At 40.4% G+C, this 20,090-nt stretch overlaps 1 protein-coding gene across 1 annotated transcript in view; it reads right to left on the bottom strand.

The window, feature by feature from the left end:
- KCNMB4 (potassium calcium-activated channel subfamily M regulatory beta subunit 4) overlaps positions 1–20,090 on the bottom strand; it is a 79,788-nt gene that overhangs the window by 25,235 nt on the left and 34,463 nt on the right. The window contains exon 2 of the mRNA XM_058308419.1: positions 16,568–16,695. Within this exon, the coding sequence (XP_058164402.1) occupies positions 16,568–16,695 (128 nt within the window). The remainder of the gene's footprint in view (positions 1–16,567; positions 16,696–20,090) is intronic.

Genomic DNA, 20,090 nt, shown 5'->3' with positions numbered 1-20,090 from the left:
CGAAGAAAGCTATGGATAGAACTGAAGTCTCCTGACGCACAGCCCTGCCCTGCATTCCACCATCTGATGCTGCTGCACTCTATGACCTACTTGTCCTAAGCTCTTGTAGTTTTCCTCCCAAATTCCCTCAGGGCTTGCTTAATGGCTGCATCAAATACCTTAAAAGAAAAGTGATTTAATAATATTAACTTCTTAACTTTATTGCCACAAGGGCAAATCTGTTAAAAGATGGATTCGCAAGCATAAAAACCCCTTGATTAACCATTGGAAAACATATCCTCATATTTAGTCATAAGAAATCTGTGACCACTCTGGATGTCAAACTGCAAGAACACTGGAATTCACACAGTATACCGGAGAAGTCACAACAACAACAAAAAAAAACAAATTAAAAAAACACAGATAGACTTGAGGACCCAAAGAGAACTTTCAATTTTGATGTAATCTCCCTTAATGGGACACCAGGCACAAATGTCTATATGAAACTCGATTTAGGAAAGGTTCCAGATTTTTTGTTTTAAGACTCAGTTTAAATCATTTGACTCTATATACCATACCATCTAAAGGGAAAGCCAATATGTTCCTTTAAAAAATAACTAGAGAAGTGGATGTGGCTCAAAGTGTTGAGCTCCCGCTTACCACATGAGAGGTCCCGGGTTCAGTTCCCGGTTCCTCCTGCAGAAGATGAGCAAGACAGCAAGCTGGCACACTGGGCAGGTGTAGCAAGCTGATGCAACAAGGGGACACACAAGGAGACACAAAGAGTAAAGACAATGAGAGACACAACAAAGCAGGGAGCTGAGGTGGCTCAAGCAATTGAGGGGAGGTCCCAGGTTCAGTTCCCCGTGCCTCCTAAAGAGAAGATGAACAGATACAGAGAGCAGCAGCAAATGGACACAGAGAGCAGATAGCAAGTGCAAGCAACAGGGGCAGGGGGGATTAAATTAAAAAAAAATAAATCTTTAAAAAAAAAAAGAAATAATGCAAGAACTTTAAAAAAAGGAAGAAACAGTCTATTCTTTAATGATAGACTGTGTTAAAATGCATTATCAGTTGCAAAATGTTTTCAGAGTAAACAGAAAACAAAAATAAAAAGCACTATTAAAAATTAAAATTTTACCAAATAATTGTTTTTAGTGACTCATTCAAAGATCAATAAAATTTTCCTATGAAATATATTCAAAATTTCAATTTCCATCTTTATATGCATGTTTTGAAGGTCCATCAGTAAAGAGGAGGGTTTTTTTTTTTTGAGTAATATATCTTAATGTGTCCTATAAAAAAAAAGAGGAAAAACTTAGAAGCCAATGATATAATTAAAGTCAACATATAAATACCTTACTACAAGTGTCCAATTGCCTTTTCACTGTATTGGTTATAAATGCATTCAGATATATGCATCTAAGCACATTAAGTCTTACTGTCCCACATAAATGCAAAAGTCGGCGGGCCAGGGCCAGGCCTGTTCCAGGTTCATGCTATAACCACTGGGCTATGCTAATTTTTATGAATGAAAAATGTGAAGGTGGTTCTACATGAGGGAAGAGGAGAGAGATGGGAGCAAAAGCAGGGCAACTCCTCAAGCATGGTGTCAGGAAACTGGTTCTTTCGGTCTTTCCATTGTATTCTTCTTAACCTGTGGACATCCAACCTCATGCTTATCACCTCACAGTGACACAATGGTTTTTGCTCTCCTGGCCTCAGGCCATATGTATCAACTTTTCTGCCAGAAAAAAAGGTGGTAGAAACAGGAAGGAGTAGTACTTAGATCAGGAAAGTAAAAGCTTTCCCAGAATGCCCCTTACGCCTCACTGGCTGGAACTCTGCCACATGGTCCAAGGGGTTAGATGTAGAACGGCTCAGGCAACCAGTCCATCTCACCCCAGCTGACAGCACCTCCACAGTCACCCAGGATGGAAAGCTACTCATTCTTTAAAATTCAACTCAAAATTTTCCTCTCTGAAGGCTTTTCTCCCCCCATTCTTCACCAAATAAGCCCAGGCTTTGAACAATGTCTATACCTCTATTATCATGGCACTTACTACGCTGTATTCCATTTACTCTTTCACATGTTTGTCTGCCAAGCTAGGCAGTGAGTTCCTTGAGGACACAGGCAAAGTCCTATTTTTACCACTGCTGCCTGGTACAAAACAGATGATACATAAATACTTGTTGATTAAATGACTGAAATGGAGGCAATTTTGTGGCCATGAGATTTAGGACACTAAAAAGAGTAACATCACAATAGAAGAGTGATAAATTATTTTGTGGCAGGAAGATCTTGGTTGTCCCCAAAATGGCACTGCTTATTTCATGGAGAGGAAGTAGGTGAATTTTGGAAAAGTGAATTTTCCAAATAATTGAAGCTTAACCTTTAAATTAAACAAAAAACTAAAAGAATGTTCAAATATTTTTGGCAAAAATCTTTCCAAAAATGCATTACACATTTCCTTGCCTTTTAAGGAGGGCATATTGAACTAAATATAACCTTTCTTGATGATTCAGTATCACCAGAATGAAATGCAATTATTGTTGAGGTAGGAGGACTGTCTGCTCCTCCAACTAAATGGCATGACTCCATACTATTAACCATTTAGTTCTTTGCTAAATTTGTCTCTTCCACTATTAGAGTTTTATCTATCATCCTTAACTGTTGTAATCATGTAAGCAATCAGAATCGGAGAATAATAAAACCACAGAACTTGACAGCCTATGAGAAATCACAGAAATGATGTAACCTATCACTCTATCAAATTTTATAGATAACAAAACTAAACCTCAAGTAAAAGAGCAGTCCTTTCCTAATTGACTGCTTTTAATCTTCCGTTTTAATGGCTTTCAGACTGTGCTCTGGAGAGCACTCTGCTCAATTTGAGCTTAGATGATTATGTTCATCTTTTTTCTAAATGCCAAGGATAAATTTGATTTAAAAACATAAACAACAGGATAAACACACTTTTTTAAAAAATTGTTTATTTTTTTAAATTACATTCAAAAAATATGAGGTTCCATTCAACCCCACCGCCCCCACCCCCCACTCCCCCCACAGCAACACTCTCTCCCATCATCGTGACACATCCATTGCACCTGGTAAGTACATCTCTGAGCATCACTGCACCCCATATTCAATGGTCCACATCATAGCCCACACTCTCCCATGTTCCATCCAGTGGGCCCTGGGGGGATCTATAATGTCCCGTAATTGTCCATGAAGCACCACCCAGGACAACTCCACGTCCCGAAAACGCCTCCACATCTCATCTCTTCCTCCCATTCCCCACTTTGAATGAACTTAGAAATTAGGATATATCTACTCAGTATCAAAAGTACAACATGCTAATTTTATTTAGCAACAAAACTTCTCTTTTTATTTTGTGTTCTATTATTGCTTTATTTATAAATAAAATCCCCATTATTTATTCATTCAACACCTGAATCTCCAACCAGTGAATGGTTAGGGTATTCACTGATTGTTTTTTTCTACCCTAGGTGTTGGAAATTTACAGGGTAAGGAAGGGAAAACACATCTATTTACTAAGTGCATTGTGTAGATGTGATCTTTCTCAAAAAACAAAGGAAAACCTTTTAGATAGCACCGTTGCCCTCATTTTGTAGGTGAGTAGATCAAGACATAGCAGCTATGCAATTACCCAAGTTTGTACAGTTAATAAATGGTAGAGGAGAAATGTAAACTCAGATATCTGGGTTCATGGGTGCTGCTCTTAAGGAATTCATAACCTCTAAATAAAGAATGATGTCAACTACCTCTACACCAGTGTGAAAGGAGCAACAGGGCAGTGCGGGAACACAGAGGAGGAAGGAGTTAACTATGCCCCAAAAGGTGAGAGAAGGTTACACAAAAGTGACAACTGAGGTGCATCTTAATAATAGTCATAAAAATAACAATAGCAAGCATTTTATAGGCATTCGTACAGTTTAGTCACATATCATCTCATTGAGAGCCTCACAGCAACATTATTTTCTCCTTCTACTGAGGGCACGGAGGCACAGATAGGTAAAAGTACACACCCCAGATGACATTGCTAGGCAGTGGCTGGTTCCAGAGTTTTATAAATGAAATTTATAAAGTTTTATAAATGAAAAAATAAAAGTGTTTCTGGAAGAAGGAAGAGGAAAGGGCCAGAAGCAAAAGCAAAGAAGATGTCAATGTTTATAAAGACAGTAATTTAAGATTACTGGAGCAGGGAGGGGAAAGTTAAAACATTTAAGCCAGACCACGGTCACTCTTCAACTTAAAACCCCGTACTGCTGCTCATTGCACTAAAAAGAAATCCAAACCTATACCACGCCTTACTTTTCGCTCTCCAGTCTCAGCACTCACCACCCTCCCTCCTGCCGCTTTGGCCTTCTTTCAACGCCTAAAGATCACCAAGCTCTTCCTTGCCTCAGAACCTTTGTACACGACGATGGCTCATTCTGAAATGATTTCCCCCTTACTTTTTGCTTAGCTAACTCTTGAACATCCTCTGTTCTCTACCTAATTATGTTTCACTCAGACAGGCCTTTGAAATTCTCCACCCTGTTACAGTCTCATAGCAGCACCTTCAGCTTCTCCTTCATGGCATTTACCTAACTTTGTGGTGATCTCTCTAATGGGTGTGACCATAGTCTCTGACCTCCATGAAGGCAGGGACTGTGTCTGGTTTTTTGTTTGTCTGTCCTTTTTGTTGTTGCTAGTTTGTTTTTGTCTCCACATGACTGGCACATAATTAAATACCAGAAATTGAAGAGGAAAATTGGAAGAGCAGTGATATAAAGTTTTCAGGCTATAGTCCAATTGTTTCCTATGTCCCCAAAGTGTCCTTTTGGGCCTTTTCTCTTCCAATATTAGATCCAGGACAGGCTGTAATTGCATTTAATTGTCATTGTCTCTTTAGCTGAGTTTTTTTTAAATTGCGGAAACATCTATACAACGTAAACTTCCCTCATCTTAACTACTCGCAAGTATACCATTCAGTGGGATTAATCATATCCACAGTGTTGTGCTACCCTCACCGCCATTACCAGAACTTTCTCATCAACCCAAACAAAAACCCTATATCCATTAAGCAATAATACCCATTCCCTCTCCCACCCACCCACCTCTGGTAACCTCTAATCTACTTTCTGTCTACATGTGTTTGCCTAGTCTAGCTATTTCATGTAAGTGGAATCTTACATTATCTGTCCTTTTGTGTTTGACCTATTTCACTCAACATGTCTCCAAGAGTCTCCACGTAGTGGCATATATCAGGACTTCAATCCCTTTACAAGGATGAGTATCACTCCACTGTATGTATATACCACATTTTATCACTCATCTACTGCTTGGAGTGCTTCCATCTTTTGGCTGTTTTGAATAATGCTGCTATAAACAGTTTGTGTACAAATATTGGCCCAAGTCCCTAATTTCAAATCTTTTGTGTCTATACCTAGAAGTGGGATATGGTAATTCTATGTTTAACTTTTTGAGGAACCACCAAACTCTTTTCCATAGCGACTAAACTATTTTACATTCCCACCAACAATGTATGATGGTTCCTCTTTCTCCACGTCCTCACCAGTATTTGTTTTCCATTTTTAAAATAACAGCCATTCTAGTGGATGTGAGGTTTCTGAATCTTACTGTGGTTTTGATTTATATTTCCGTAGTCACTAATGATATTGAACTTCTTTTCATGTGCTTATTGTCCATTTATCTATCTTCTTTGGAGAGATGTCTATTCAAATACTTTTCCAATTTTTAAATTGGGTTGTTTGTTCTTTTGCTGTTGAGTTGTAGGTTCTTTATATATTCCAGAAATTAAACCTTTATTGGATATATGGTTTCCAAAGAATTTCTCCCATTCTGTTGGTTGCCTTTTCTCTTTCTTGATATTGTCCTTGGATACACAAAAGTTTTTAATTTTGATGAATAGAGTTTATCTATTTTTTCTTTTGTTGCTCGTGTTTTGACCTGATTGTCACATCCTTCTGATTAAAATTTTTATACCTTCCTACAGGTCCACAAGATAACATAAATGAATATCCTAATCTTAGGAAATGTACATGGAGCCAAGGAGCATGATGTATGTGATCTACTCTCAAATGATTATAAAAGTCATAGATAGATGGATAGGTAAATAGAATAATATAGAAAATGTGTCAAAATATTAAAATTGGTGGATTTGGGTATCTGGGAGATAGGGTTATGTTAGCACTTTCTTTAAGAGTTTTGTGTTTTTTGCACCTATACTGTAAGTTTGAAATTATTTCAAAACAAAACATTTTTGAAAAAAATCAGACTGAGACTTATATAAACCAAACCAAACCAAACCAAAACCATCATAGTGTGGATGATGGATGAGACAGAAAAGCCAAAGCTGAAAGAACTGTCGAGTCAGGATCACTTCAATAATCTTTTTTTTTTTTTTTTAAGATTTATTTATTTATTTATTTCTCTCCCCTTCCCCTCCACCCCTCACCCTGACCCCAGTTGTCTGTTCTCTGTGTCTATTTGCTGCATCTTCTTCTTTGTCCGCTTCTGTTGTTGTCAGCGGCATGGGAATCTGTGTTTCTTTTTTTGTTGTTGCGTCATCTTGTTGTGTCAGCTCTCTGTGTGTGCACTGCCATTCCTGGGCAGGCTGAACTTTCTTTCATGCTGGGCAGCTCTCCTTACGGGGCGCATTCCTTGTGTGTGGGGCTCCCCTGCACAGCATGGCACTCCTTGCGCGCATCAGCACTGCACATGGGCCAGCTCCACACGGGTCAAGGAGACCCGGGGTTTGAACCGCGGACCTCCCATGTGGTAGACGGACGCCCTAACCACTGGGCCAAGTCCGCTTCCCACTTCAATAATCTCGATGGGAAGCATTAATGGCCAGAACTGTGGCAGTGATGTGTGGATGAATTTAAGACACTTCACAAGTGATGCAACTGGATTCGTTCCTGGGACAACTGTCAGTGTGTGTGTGCACGTGTGTAAGCCTGCTCAGTGCACTCTGTGAATTATTACCTCCTTAGGTGGAAAAAGTAAAGTATTATGAAGTAAACCTGTATAGAAAACATTACACTTTCCATCAGAGAAAAGTTTTAAAAATATAAAATGTCTCCTTTTGGTCCTTAGATCCAAAGGAACTGAGGAATGAGTCACCATTTTCAAGGGAAGTTAAAGAAAAGATGAAGTAGGAGAATTTTATGAAAAGACTGAGAATACAGGAAGTTTTCTGGCAAAAGAATGAGGATTTCAAAGCATATTCAATAAGAAGGCAAAAGTTGATTTTGGCTGAGAGAGGAGAGACCAGGGAAAGTCTAAGAAAAAAAAAAACAGTATAGGGAGTGTAAGTATGACCTAAGGAATTTCCATTTTGGAAGGAGACTGTGAGCTCCAAGGTTGAGGGAGGCCAAGAGCTGAAAGGCTATAGAGGAAGACCTTGTATGGAAGGAGCTTGGGAGGGTTCCACCAAGCCCTAGGTGTGAAGTTGCCTCTGCAGACCCTCTGCAGAGTCCTTTCCAGGTATAGGAGAAGGGGTGAGTGAATGAGACTGACTTCCTATGGCACCTATTGGTGGAAAGTTAAGACTCCAAAAATCTTGGTCTAAGATTTTTAAAATAACAACCTTTTCTTGAAAATGGAAATTTCTTGGTTCTCCCTAATTTCCTGAATTTGAGTGAAATCTAAAGGTTACTTTAAATATAAAGTTCATCTCACTAAGAGCATCTGGGCGTCTATACAGTAAGTCTATTTTTATTTCATATTTAGCGGTAGTAGAAAGTGTACTAAGAGTAGATGGCACCAGGGATCTGCCATTTTCACACCTTCAGCCAGCACTCGTTTCCTCTCGCATATGTCACTATAAAAAGAGCCAAACTCCAAACTCTTGTTTTCCTCGAGTCGCTTAAAAAACAAGTCCTGAATGCTGCCGGGCTGTGAGAGACCACCCCACTTCCACCCATACCCCAATGGCTTGAGAATGGGATATTCAGATGATGGATAGGGCGTGTGTATCAGTTTTGAGGGAGGTTCTATGGGCTCGCATTTATTGTGACTGAAGTAATACAACTGAGATGTAATGTAGGTTGACTTCTTTTCAAATAGGTCTCACAGTTCTGGAGGAAAAGTCCTTGACTGGGTAAGAACCTTTTCAGAGTTCATGCCCTTACAGGAGACAATTCTGTTTGGGGAAGTCAGTCTTTACAAAACTCTGTGCCTGAGTGGGGAGTGAAAAAGGTGATTAAGGTGATCATCAACAAGTGTGAGCAGCTGCTGGGCGGGTGGGAGGCCTGACTGACTCTAACCACAGGCTCAGACTCACCCACATTCTGAAACCAGTTTCTGGTCCAGGGAAGGAAGCTTGAAGGAAGTACCTAGTTCTACTATGGTGGGTACAAAATACAGTTCTGACTACTCGGGTGTATTGTCTGTTACTGAACTCCCACCGCCTGGCAGAAAAAAAATTCTGACTTCTTGATTTTTTGTTGCATCCTATCTCATTTTCTTTAGGGTCTTTTCCCTTTTCACCTTGTTTACTATATATACTCAATTTTCCTCTCTTCCTCAGCAGTTTTAATTTGTAGCTGGCTCATTGCTCTGTATCCATTCTTACTTCCTTCTCAATTATTCACCTCATTCCCAAACTCTTTTTCTGATCATGGCAAATTTCTTGAAATATTATTCTCCATGTAATGCCTTCACATTCCCACTTCAATCTCAGGAAAAATGACTTCTAACTATATACCCTAAGACTATACCTAAACTGTTTTTGCAGAGATCACTAACAAATTTCTAATTGCCAAAACCAGGGAAGTGGATGTGGCTCAAGTGATTGAGTTCCTGCCTACCATATGGGCAGTCCCTGGTTCAGTTCCTGGTGTCTCCTAAAGAAGATTAGCAAGACAGCAAGCTGATGCAACAAGATGATGCAACAAGTGACACAAGGAGGAAAACATGATAAAAGATACAGCAAAGCAGGGAGAAGAGGTTGCTCAAGTGATTAGGCACTTCCCTCCGATAGGTTTGGTTCCCAGTGCCTCACGAGCACACAATGAACAGACACAGCATGTGCAAACAGTGAGGGGGAGGGGAGAAATATTAATCTTTAGAAAAACAAAACAAAAAATTGATGACTCCTCAGTAGTCCTCCTTGATCACCTCCTTATCATTTTTTAAAAGATTTATTTTATTTATTCCCCGCCTTGCTGCTTGCACTTACTGTCTGTCCTCTGTGTTCATTCACTGTGCATTCTTCTGTGTCTGCCTGTCTTCTCGTCTTCTCTTTAGGAGGCACCAGGAACTGATCCTGAGACCTTCCAACTTGGGAGAGAGACACAAAATCATTGGAGCCACCTCAGTTCCTGGTTTGTTTTGTCTCTCATCATCTTTCTTCTGTGTCTCTTTTTCGTTGTATCATTTTATTGCGTCAGCTCTCTGTGCAGGCCAGCTCACTGCATGGGCCAGCTTGCCTTCACCAGGAGGCCCTAGGAACCAAACCCAGGACCTCCCATATGGTAGATGAGAGCCCAATCATTTCAGCCACATCTGCTTCCCACCTCCTTATCCTTAAAACACTTTCCTCCCAAGTCTTTTGATTTTCCTCTCACCATTCCGGTCACTCTTTCTTAGTTTCCTTCTGCCCATAGCAAAGATAGATGATTCTGAGTGTTTGCCAACACGTCTCTTCTCCCTCCACATGTTCCCGGTAGACATTCTGTCTTTTGCTTCACATTGTACACACTGCTTATGTGCTGAGTATTCCCAGATCTGTATAACACTGGCCTGACCTCTTGCTCCTGAACTAAAAGTCTGTAATTCCCTTTTAAGCCCTTCTGGATATCTAATAAATACCTCAAATTCACCCCAGCCAGAGTTGAACTCTCCTTTACACTCAATCAAATGTGATGCCTTCCTTTTCCTCATCACTTACATTGTCATTGAGTGTGTTGACTCTAAGTTTAAAGTGTCCTTCTGCTATTTCCCCCTCCCCAGCCACTTCCACTGCAGCTTCTCAAGTCCCTTATTAGGAACAGCAGAAGGCTAAAAGGAGAATCTTTGGGAAACAGACTAACTGCATTTCAGTTTGGTCACTTAATTGCTGTGTGCTTTAGGTAAGCTATTTAACTTCTCTAAGACTCAGTTTCCTCATTTGTTAAATGGGGACAATACTTAGAGCTATTATAAGAATTTCATCAATCTAAACAAAATTTTTGTCACAAAAGCTGGCATATGCTGGCCAGTAAAATATGGTATTTGTTTCACTAAGTGCTTTCTTTCCTTTTCCCCATGAAAAAGATAGAATGTCTTGACCTTAATGCATCGTTGCCCTCCAATACATATTCAACATTCAAACCAGTTACTTTTATTTAAAAACAATTTTTTTTTTAGTTACCAGGGGCTGGGGAATGAACCTGGAACCTCCCATGTGGGAGGTGGGAGCTCAACCACTTGAACCATATCTGTTCCCAAACCAGTTACTTTTTTTTTCACTATAATTCCCTTTATTTTTTTTTCTTCTTCTTTATTTTCTTTTAAATGTTACATTCAAAAAATATGAGGTCCCCATATAACCCTACCCCTCCCACATCAACAACCTCTTCCATCATTGCAGCACATCCACTGCACCTGGTGAATACATTCTGGAGCACCGCTGCACCACATGGACAGTGGTCCATATTGTAGTCCACACTCTCCCCCAGTCTACCCAGTGGGCCACAACAGGACACACAACGTCCAGCATCCATCCCTGCAGCACCATCTAGGACAACTCCAACTCCTGAAAATGCCCCCACACTATATCTCTTCTTCCCTCTCCCAACCATCAGCAGCCACCATGGCCACCCTCTCCACATCACTACTACAATTTCTTCCCTTACTAATCACAATATTTCCCCAGCAGAACACCAGTAAGTCCATTCTTATCCAAACTCTATTTCTCCATCTTGTAGACCTGGGATGGCTAAGTCCAGTCCCCCTCTACATCAAGAGGGGGTTTAGATTCCACATGGATGATGGATGCAGTTCTCCTGCTTGCAGCTGTAGGCACTCTTGGCTCCCTGGCATGGTGGTTGACCCTCTTCACCTCCCTATCAGTTGGCCAGGTTAAGTCCAAGAAACCAGATGGTAGGAGCCACAAGTCTGCTGAGGCCCAGGGCCTGGCTGTCACATGGACAGTTCAGAGACCCAGGTCTCCCAAGTATACACCAACCCAAACGCCACCCAAAGGTCCAGTAAAAGTAACAGAAGAGGCATGTGTAGAACGGTTACATCTGAGTCCAACTCCATCACACTCAGGAACACAAACTCCAAAGTCAGGCCAACTGACATGGCCCTGAATTCCAGAGCCATCTGCCTTGACCGTAGAACCTGTGGATCACTGCAGCCCTTAGGAGAACCAGCGCCTGGGTTTCCATCTACCTTGGCTGTCTCTGGTACCCTGCCGAGGCATGCATAAGCATCGCTGCCTGATGACCTCCCACCTCTTTTTTGGAGACTCTTAGCCATATAAACTCACTTGTCCTTTCCATTTCCCCCTTTTTATCCAAAGTCAAAAAACAGTTTTTAACACCTGATATTACATGTAGGGTGAGATATTCTACTGGTCTGAGTTGACCTCTTTGTTCATGGTCTTTTTGTAGTTACATCATCAGCTGGTGCTTGTAGTAATCCCTCAGTGCCAGGGAGGCTCATCCCCAGGAGTCATGTCCCATGCTGCGGGGGAAGGCAATGCATCTACATGCTGAGTTTGGCTTAGAGAGTGGCCACATTTGAGCAACATCCAAACCAGTTACTTTTAAAAACAAAGATCTATACATGTCAGTCATTGGTGGGAAAAAAATAAACTGCATAAATTTTCATTGGCCACATGAAAAAGGCTATTTCCTTAGTGTTGGCATTTATGACTCTGGGAGGAATCTAACTCCAAACTACCTTTCCAGCTTACAAAGTCACTACTCTCATTATGTAACCTATATACCTATTGTTACGTACTTTGTTGAGCTTTGGTTTCTTTCTTTCTTCTCTCTCTCTTTTTTTTTTAGTTAGGTCAGTGATTTATTAATGTAGGGAGGGAAGAGAAATGGGAGAAAATAATAGATCATGGGTCCCAGGTAGAGAGGAAGAGGCTGAAAAGTGATAAAGCAGGCCGATTTACAGACTACAATTTCCCATTATAGTTTATAAATCCCTGGGGTTACTAGTGTGTTGATCCACGTGGGGGGACACTGCAAAGAAGGCAAGAATGGGTGAAAAGACAAGAGCGAAAAAGCAAGCTTTTGTTTCTTTATCACAGCTGCCCTATCTTCAAGGTCTTCCATCTCTTATTTCTATCTGATGTAATCATAGTTATATTTGCATGTTGTCATGGTTAAGTTCATGTGTCAGCTTGGCTAGATTATGGTGTTCAGTTATTTGGTCAAGCAAGCACTGACTTGATTGTTATTGTGAGGGGATTTTGTGGATGGAAATCATTACTCAGTTGATTGCATCTATGGCCAATTATATCTACAATCAAAAAGGGGATTGTTTTCAATAATATGAGAAATCTCCTAAATCCAGTCAAGTGAAGCCCTAAAAGGGAGAACTGATGATTTCAGCAGCCAGGAAGACTTTCTATCTCTATTTCAGCCAGCTAGCTTCCCTTAGGGAATTCATCAAAACATTCACCAGAGCTTGCCCTAATGGAATTCAGACTTGTCAATTCCCAGTCACATAAACCAATTTCTATAATAAATCTCATTTTATTTACATATATATATATCCTGTTGGTTTTATTTCTTTGGAGATTCCTGACTAATACAAATGTGTATCTGCTTCCATCAAAAAATTCTAATTCTTTAGAAGCAAAGAACGTATCTTACTCATTTGGCAGACTGTATTCTTTTATTCATTTACACAACACATATTTATTAGCTGAAAATGGTCATTTTGCCAGGTGGTAGCAATACCAAAACACAGGAGATATGGCCTCCACCCTTAACGAGTGTGCAGTCTGCTTGGGAAGATGGCATAGACACAATTTCAATAGGGGTGACAAGTAAGAGGATAGCGCAGTGGTTCTCAAGCCTGGTCATGCATTAGAATCGCTGAGGTTGATTTTTTAAAATGCTAGTGCCTGAGTTCAACCACCAGAGATTCTAATTGAATTGTCTGAGGTACATTTTTAAAAAGCACCTCTGGCACAGTTATGTGAAGTGAGGGTTGCAAACCTCTGGAATAGAGCTGTTCACAGAACGCCATGAAACGTGCAAGGCATACTTGTAGACAGCACTTTTGGTCACTCCATACTATTCCATCCTTCTTTCTCCTTTCTATCTTCTTCCCAAATCTATTCAGACATATACCCCACCAGTATGTGACTTAGAAGACAATGCCCTATACTCACCTCAGGGGAAGATTCTGATCGTTCTTTGGTGTGAATGATTTAGGTGTTGGTAAAGGAACTCATTCTGGACAAGGATACTCAAAAGGAGGTCTGATGTGGGAATTTGGGAAAATTCCCTCATCTCTTGAAAGCTGTATCAGGAGAGACAGGCTCTTTCTTCTCCTGGATACTGCTACATCTGGCTGTAACATCTGGATCTGTAGCAACCATCTTGTAATTATGAGGAGCCAACCTGAAACAGAGCTGAGATCTGGAAAGGACCTGGGTCCTTGATGACCCTGTTAAGCCACTGCATCAAACAACACTGAAGTTGAACCTCTCTGTGTATTTCTTGATGACTGAAATAATAGAGTTCTTAATTGTTTACACTGTGAATCAGAATTGTCAGTTTACTTGCAGCAGAAGGCATCTTAACTGATACATGACTAAATCAAACTTTGATATCAAGGAAAGCAATCCAGAGGAGGGGACATCTGAGAGTCTCCAGAAAGGCATTCAAGAAGCAGGACAAGCAAGTAAAAAGGCAAGGATATTAGAGTATATGATATTCTTGGATCTGCAAATAGTTCGGTGTGGCAATTGCCAAGAGCATGAATACGGAAATGAGGCTAAAGGGGTCGTATCTGAGACAAGATCTTGAGGTCCTTTTTATGCTCTGGCAGATTAAATATGGCCACAAATTCTTTACAGCTCCTCCCACCAAGAGGTGGAGTCTATTTTAACATGCCTTGAATCCTACTGGCTTGCTAGAATTGATGTTATGTAAGCACCAAAGCTAAGGCCTGGCTCTCCTGAAATGCTGCCTGGAGACTACCATATTGTAAGGAACGTGGTCTGGTCTAGTAGAAGATGAGTGAACTGGAGAACTGAGGTTCCCTAGCCAACAGCCCTCACCAATTGCCAGATTTGTGTGGGAGGCCACCTTGCACTATGTAGGCCTTCTGGCCATCATCTTCCTGCACATCAGCCCAGGAGAGACCAGAAGAACCTCATAGCCATCCCACACAATCATAAGAAATGATAAATCACTGGGTGGGAGTGTGGTCAGTGCCTTGGCAGAGAAGCTAAAGTCAACATCAAACCTGAAATATTTTAGGTAGATACAAAACTGTTTCAGCAATGCAGACAATTAAGTGCATTATTGTTGGTGATGCTGCCGTTGGTAAAACAAATTCTACACAACAAACCAATGGTTTCTGACAGTTCTGCAGTCCCAGGTAGGACTGGTGGACTTTTTGATACCACAGGGCAAGAGGATTACAGCAGATTATGACCACTGAGTTAGCCACAAACAGACGTGTTTCTAGTCTGTTGTCCAGTGCTATCCGTCCTCATTTGAAAAAGTGAAAGAAAAGTGGGTTCATGAGATAACTCACCACTGTCCGAAGATTCCTTTCTTGCTTGTTGGGACCCAGACTGATCTCAGAGATGACCCCTCTACTATTGAGAAACTTGCAAAGAATGAACAGAAGCCTATCACTCTGGAGACTGCTGAAAAGCTGGCCTGTGACCTGAAGACCCTGAGGTAAGTGGAGTGCTCTGCACTCACACAGAAAGGCCTAAAGCAGGGGTTCTTACCCTTTTTTGATGCATGGACCCTTTTGCCAGTTAGATGAAAACCACGGACCCCTTACTAAGTCCACACTATACTGTGTATTATTTAATAAATGTATCATAAGCGCAACTGAATTTCAATTCAAGTTCACGGACCCCTAGTTAAGAACCCCTGGTCTAAAAAATGCATTTGATGAAATAATATTGGCTGCCCTGGAGCCTCCAGAACTGAGGCAGGGCCGCAGGTGTGTGCTGCTATGAGCAGCTCTCCAGGGCCCTTTCTGCACAGCTGGTGTTGGCAACCTACTAAGAGCAATGTTTAAAGCAAACAAAAGATTAGAAATTAAAATTCGTTTTTACAATCATGGCAAATGCCCTGCACCTACCCACATGCACTCGTGTGAGACAAGGCCCATAGGTATGGACCACCTGCCCCAACCAGTACCAGCTAATTTGGGGTAATTATGTTTTGTTTTGTTTTGTTTTGGTTAAAACCAAGGCATGTTTGTGATGACTCTGCACCAGACTCATTTGAATTGTTAAAGCTGCTCCCTTGTTCCACTCTGGAGAGTAACTTGGGACATCTTAGTGATTTCTTTTCCTTTTTGGGGGCTGGAGATTGGTAAGGGGATTGTTTTTATTTAGTCTTGTTTTTTTCTAAAGATTTATTTTATTTCTCCCCCTTTTGTTGTTTTGTGCTCGCTGTCTGCTCTCTGGGTTTGTCATCATCTTGTTGCATTGTCAGCTCTCCATACCAGCTGTTGCACCAGCCTATCACATCAGCTCACTGTCTGGTTCATTTTCTTTAGGAGGCACAGGGAACTGAACTCCCATGTGCTAGGCAGGCACCCAACTGCTTGAGTCACATCTGCTTTCCTAGTGTTTTTTTAAAAAATTCACACACCCCTTTGTGGCTTTTTGCATGCTGTCTGCTCTCTGTGTTCATTTACTATGCATTCTTCTGTGTCTGTGTCTATTATTTTCTTTATTTTACCTCCCCCCCCTTGCGGCTTGCTTGCTGTCTGCTCTCTGTGTCCATCGCTGCACTCTTCTGTGTTTTTGCTTTCTCCCATTTTGTTGTATCACCTTGCTGAGTCGGCTCTCTGCAGTGCTTGGGGGCCAGGCGGCACTCCACAGCGCATGTGGGCACTCCACAGTGCATGCGGTTAACCTGGGTGAGTACTGAAATGTTGTAGATCCAAGGAACTGTTATTCTATGGTATAACTTTAATTTTAAGTCAAGTAAAGTTTTAATAGTATGAACCCATTTTGTTGATACTATCGCAGAATAGAAAGGGAAAGCAAAGATTTGATGCAGTCCAAAACGCTGACAAATCTACACGTGGCTTAGTTTAAGTGCATTAATCTCTAATTCACAGGACGCACTATTAGTATACAATGTTCCTTCTAAAGGTGCTAGCACTTCTTGGTGTATCTGGAGGGTAAGTTCCATGATATAATATAAGCTCTCTTTTTTTGGTCCTGGAGACTCTTTGTATGCATCCCCATTTTGTACGGCAAGAAGGGACTCCCTAACTACACGCTAGAAAAAGCTGAGAAGAGCTCCATGTTGCACATTTGGTCAAGAGGACACAATCTATGATTTATTAGAGTAATAAATTACATATTATAATATGCACATGTAAATATTGACTTACCTTTGATATTGATTAAAATAGCAAGTAAATGGCTGGGAACCAATCTCGTCTTTCCAGTACTGTTGCCAAGTCATGACACTTTCCAAGTTCTTCTGATTTTCTCTCTCACAGGGAGGGATATAGGAACACTAACAAAATAAGAAACAGAAAGTAAACCTATTATCCTATAGAATATTGAAACATAGCCTACTGTGTAAAAGACCGCATTGTACAGGGAGTAAATCTAATTTAGACCTCTCTAGTTTTTAATACATCAAATTGCAATTATTGTACTTCAAATATCCAACTTGTCACAATTATAGAAACTATTCCAATTACAAAAATAGAGAAAAAATAGCCTTCGGTCATTTGCGTGAGGTATTTTCTAAACAATTAGTTACAATCTAGTAGCAAATTAAAAGCATAACATTCTCTTGTTTCTGGGGACCTGACAGTCAACCAAGAGAGGCAAAAAAAAAAAAAAAAAAGATTACCTCAAGTACCTCAAGTAACATAATCAGTGCATTTTGTTAACCAATGCCTTTTCCTAACCATCTCTCACAAAGTAGTTCTCTCTGAAGGGACTTGATTACTCTAAGCAATACATATTCAGCAGAATCAGAAAATTGCCCTGACTCTAGATGTTAAAATTAACCCTTAGCATTCTAACTCATTTACTCAGATTCAGACTTTCATAATCAGGATGATCATGATGAAAACGATGCCAGCTTATATTTACTGAATGCTACAATATGCCAGATACTAAGATAAATGCTGAACAGGTTTCATGCATGTCCTTCTTACAAACCCCCGAGGAGCTCCATTTTACAGAGGGGAAGTGGACATTTCTGTCAGCTCTACAACTGGAACTAGATTCTGGTAATTTTCTCACTTGCTACTCTCAGCCAGATGCTTGACCAAGGAATCTGATATTAAGGAGCAGAAAAGAAAAAAACAAAATCCTAAATGCTTTATACTGTAATATGAGTCATACTGTTTTAAAGTAGATAATTTTCAACACCTTCTCACTGTCTTCTGGTAAAATTCAGACACTTTAGCCTGAGGTACAAAATTCTTCATGAACTCTTGGTCCCTGCCTGCCCTTGCCCTCACTTAATCCTGGGATGCAGCTGTATCAAAGAACTTCCTCCCTAAATCTGCCAAATGCTCTCGTACCTCCCTGCCTAGCATCTGCAGTTTTTTCTCCTTTTAATTCTCTTCTCCCATAAGTCCTTTCTTTCAAGGTTTAGTTCGAATGAAACCTGTCTGAGGAAACCTGTCTACTCAACAGGTAAGTGCCCCTCATTTGGGCCCCGTGCTATCACAGCAGGTACCGCACAGTATCAGGCATGTCTGTTTTATGTCAGCCTCCCCCACCCGCCGGCAAGTTCCTTGAGGACATGAACCGTCTTTTTTTTCTTTATCTTCACACTTAACACTGTGTATGGTAACCAGGGGGGTTAAAAATGTCAGTTGGTTGAATTAATAATGACACACTTAGAAACATTTTTACTCAAGATAGCAAGGCTACTTTCACACTGCTTTACCATTTAAAAAATATTGATAGTAAAAACACATTTTAGTTTATTTGGTTACTTTCTGTTACATGAAACACATTCACATGTTTTAGAAGTATTATTTTAATGATTGAATCACTAGGTATTTTATCTCCTGCACATGTAGTTCTATTTTTTTTTTTTAAATAGTAACATTAAAAGCTAGAAAATTTCCATGCAATTCTGAATTCTTCCAAAGTAGCAGCGGGGCTCAGAAGCGGAGGAGACCATTAGATAGGACTCCGGTCCTATTATTTGCTAGGTGTTTGGCCTTAGGTAAATGGCTTCCCTTTTCTGGAATTCACTATTTTCTAATCTATAAAATCTCTAAATCTAGCTCTACATTTCTATGACTCTATTTTGGGAGGCACATCAAGAAAGAACCCAGCAGAAGGCAGGACTACAAACACTGTTTCAGTATTTTCCCAGAAGAGATCCTGCCCACTGCAGAGATGACTGGGAACCCCAATAAGCCACTGTTCCAAACAGCAAAGAGGATGATTGTGGCAGGCGCTGCACTGGGGGCTAATACTCGGCATTAGGAAGCTGTCCTTAAGAGGACTTTGGGCTGCTAGCATTTTCCTATTGTCTAACATAAATAGTTGGCAATTTCCTTCCTTTCTATTAAAACTTTTTTTCTATATTGCTGTCACTTTACTTTATAAGGTAAGAGTAGGTGCCAATTAACTATGTTCCTTCTAGGAAGGAGAAATTTCCAGAAATAGAGATAGAAGCTATGATGAATGAAACCCTAAAAGTTCATCAGAGTCCTTTTTGCAATTGAGATAACACATATACTAAACATTCTCCCAGCCCTCGCCTTTTGTGTGAGGATGTTCCAGTATGTTTCCATTCCACAGTCTGTGGGAGATGTTACAGCTAATGCAGGGCCTGACCATCCCTTATACCTGGAAACTAGGAACAAGCAAGTCCAGCTGCTTATCAGGGCAGGAACTCTCAGTGGCAGGGCCCCTCAGCTGGCTTGTATAAAAACCCTACCCTTGGGCAGCACAGATTTGTCTCTTCTGCAAACCTGCCATCTACAGACCTGCCTTGACCCAAGTTGTTGGCCTCCTTGGGAGATTGGCCATGATGGATCTCTTCACCTGCTCTTTTGGACCATCTGCGGTGTGTCATTTATTAAAAGTGTTTATGGTGCCTAAGCCTGTGTTCTCACGATGCACTGTATAGCAACATGCTCCACAAATGGGCTTAAAATAACTGTCTCAGGAGCGGATGTGGCTCAGACTGTTGGGCACTCCCCTCCCAAGTGGGAGGTCCCAGGTTTGGTTCCAGTGCCTCCTGGAGAAGGTGAGCAAACAATGAGCATAAAGAGGAGAAAACCTTCTGGGGGACAGGTGGGAGATAAATTAAAATACATAATTAAAATAAATAAAGTAAAAAATAAATAACTCTTTAAAAAAAACAACAACCAACAACAAAAAACCTCTCTACCAAATGACAACTCTATTACTGAACCAGGAGAATCACACACACACTTGTGAGAAACACACAAAAATTTTTATTAAGAGTATAAGTTCTGTATTAGATATGTTGAGGTTTCATGTGGGATAAAGGGAAATGTTTTTTCCTTTAAAAAATTTTGAGCTAGTGTGGATGGAATTTGGAAGCAAAATACTTTTTACATTGTGGAAAATGACTTGAAACCAAAATCCAAGTAATCTTTGCATTGTCTGCATTCTTTCCAAAGAGTATCAGAGATTAAATAAGGAGCTTATAATACCTTAGCAACTTTTTAAAGTGACCACAGCCTGGAAAGAAAAAATAAAACAAGGGCTTAACATTGTTCTTAAATCTTTAGTTTCCTCAAATCTTTATTCTACAGTTAATTTGTCTTTAAAATTTTCTTAAAGCCTAAAGCAGATTCTCCCCCATTCCTTGTCAGTCAGTCTACTTAGTGGGTCATTGTAGACTGCTAGAATTTTAAAACAAGTTAGATATTAAAATTCAACATAGCATTCTAGAAA

The sequence above is a fragment of the Dasypus novemcinctus genome, chromosome 12 (assembly GCF_030445035.2).
Source record: "Dasypus novemcinctus isolate mDasNov1 chromosome 12, mDasNov1.1.hap2, whole genome shotgun sequence".
Lineage (NCBI taxonomy): Eukaryota > Metazoa > Chordata > Mammalia > Cingulata > Dasypodidae > Dasypus > Dasypus novemcinctus.
Note: the sequence above shows the minus strand (reverse complement) of the source record. Positions and strands in the feature narration are given on the sequence as shown.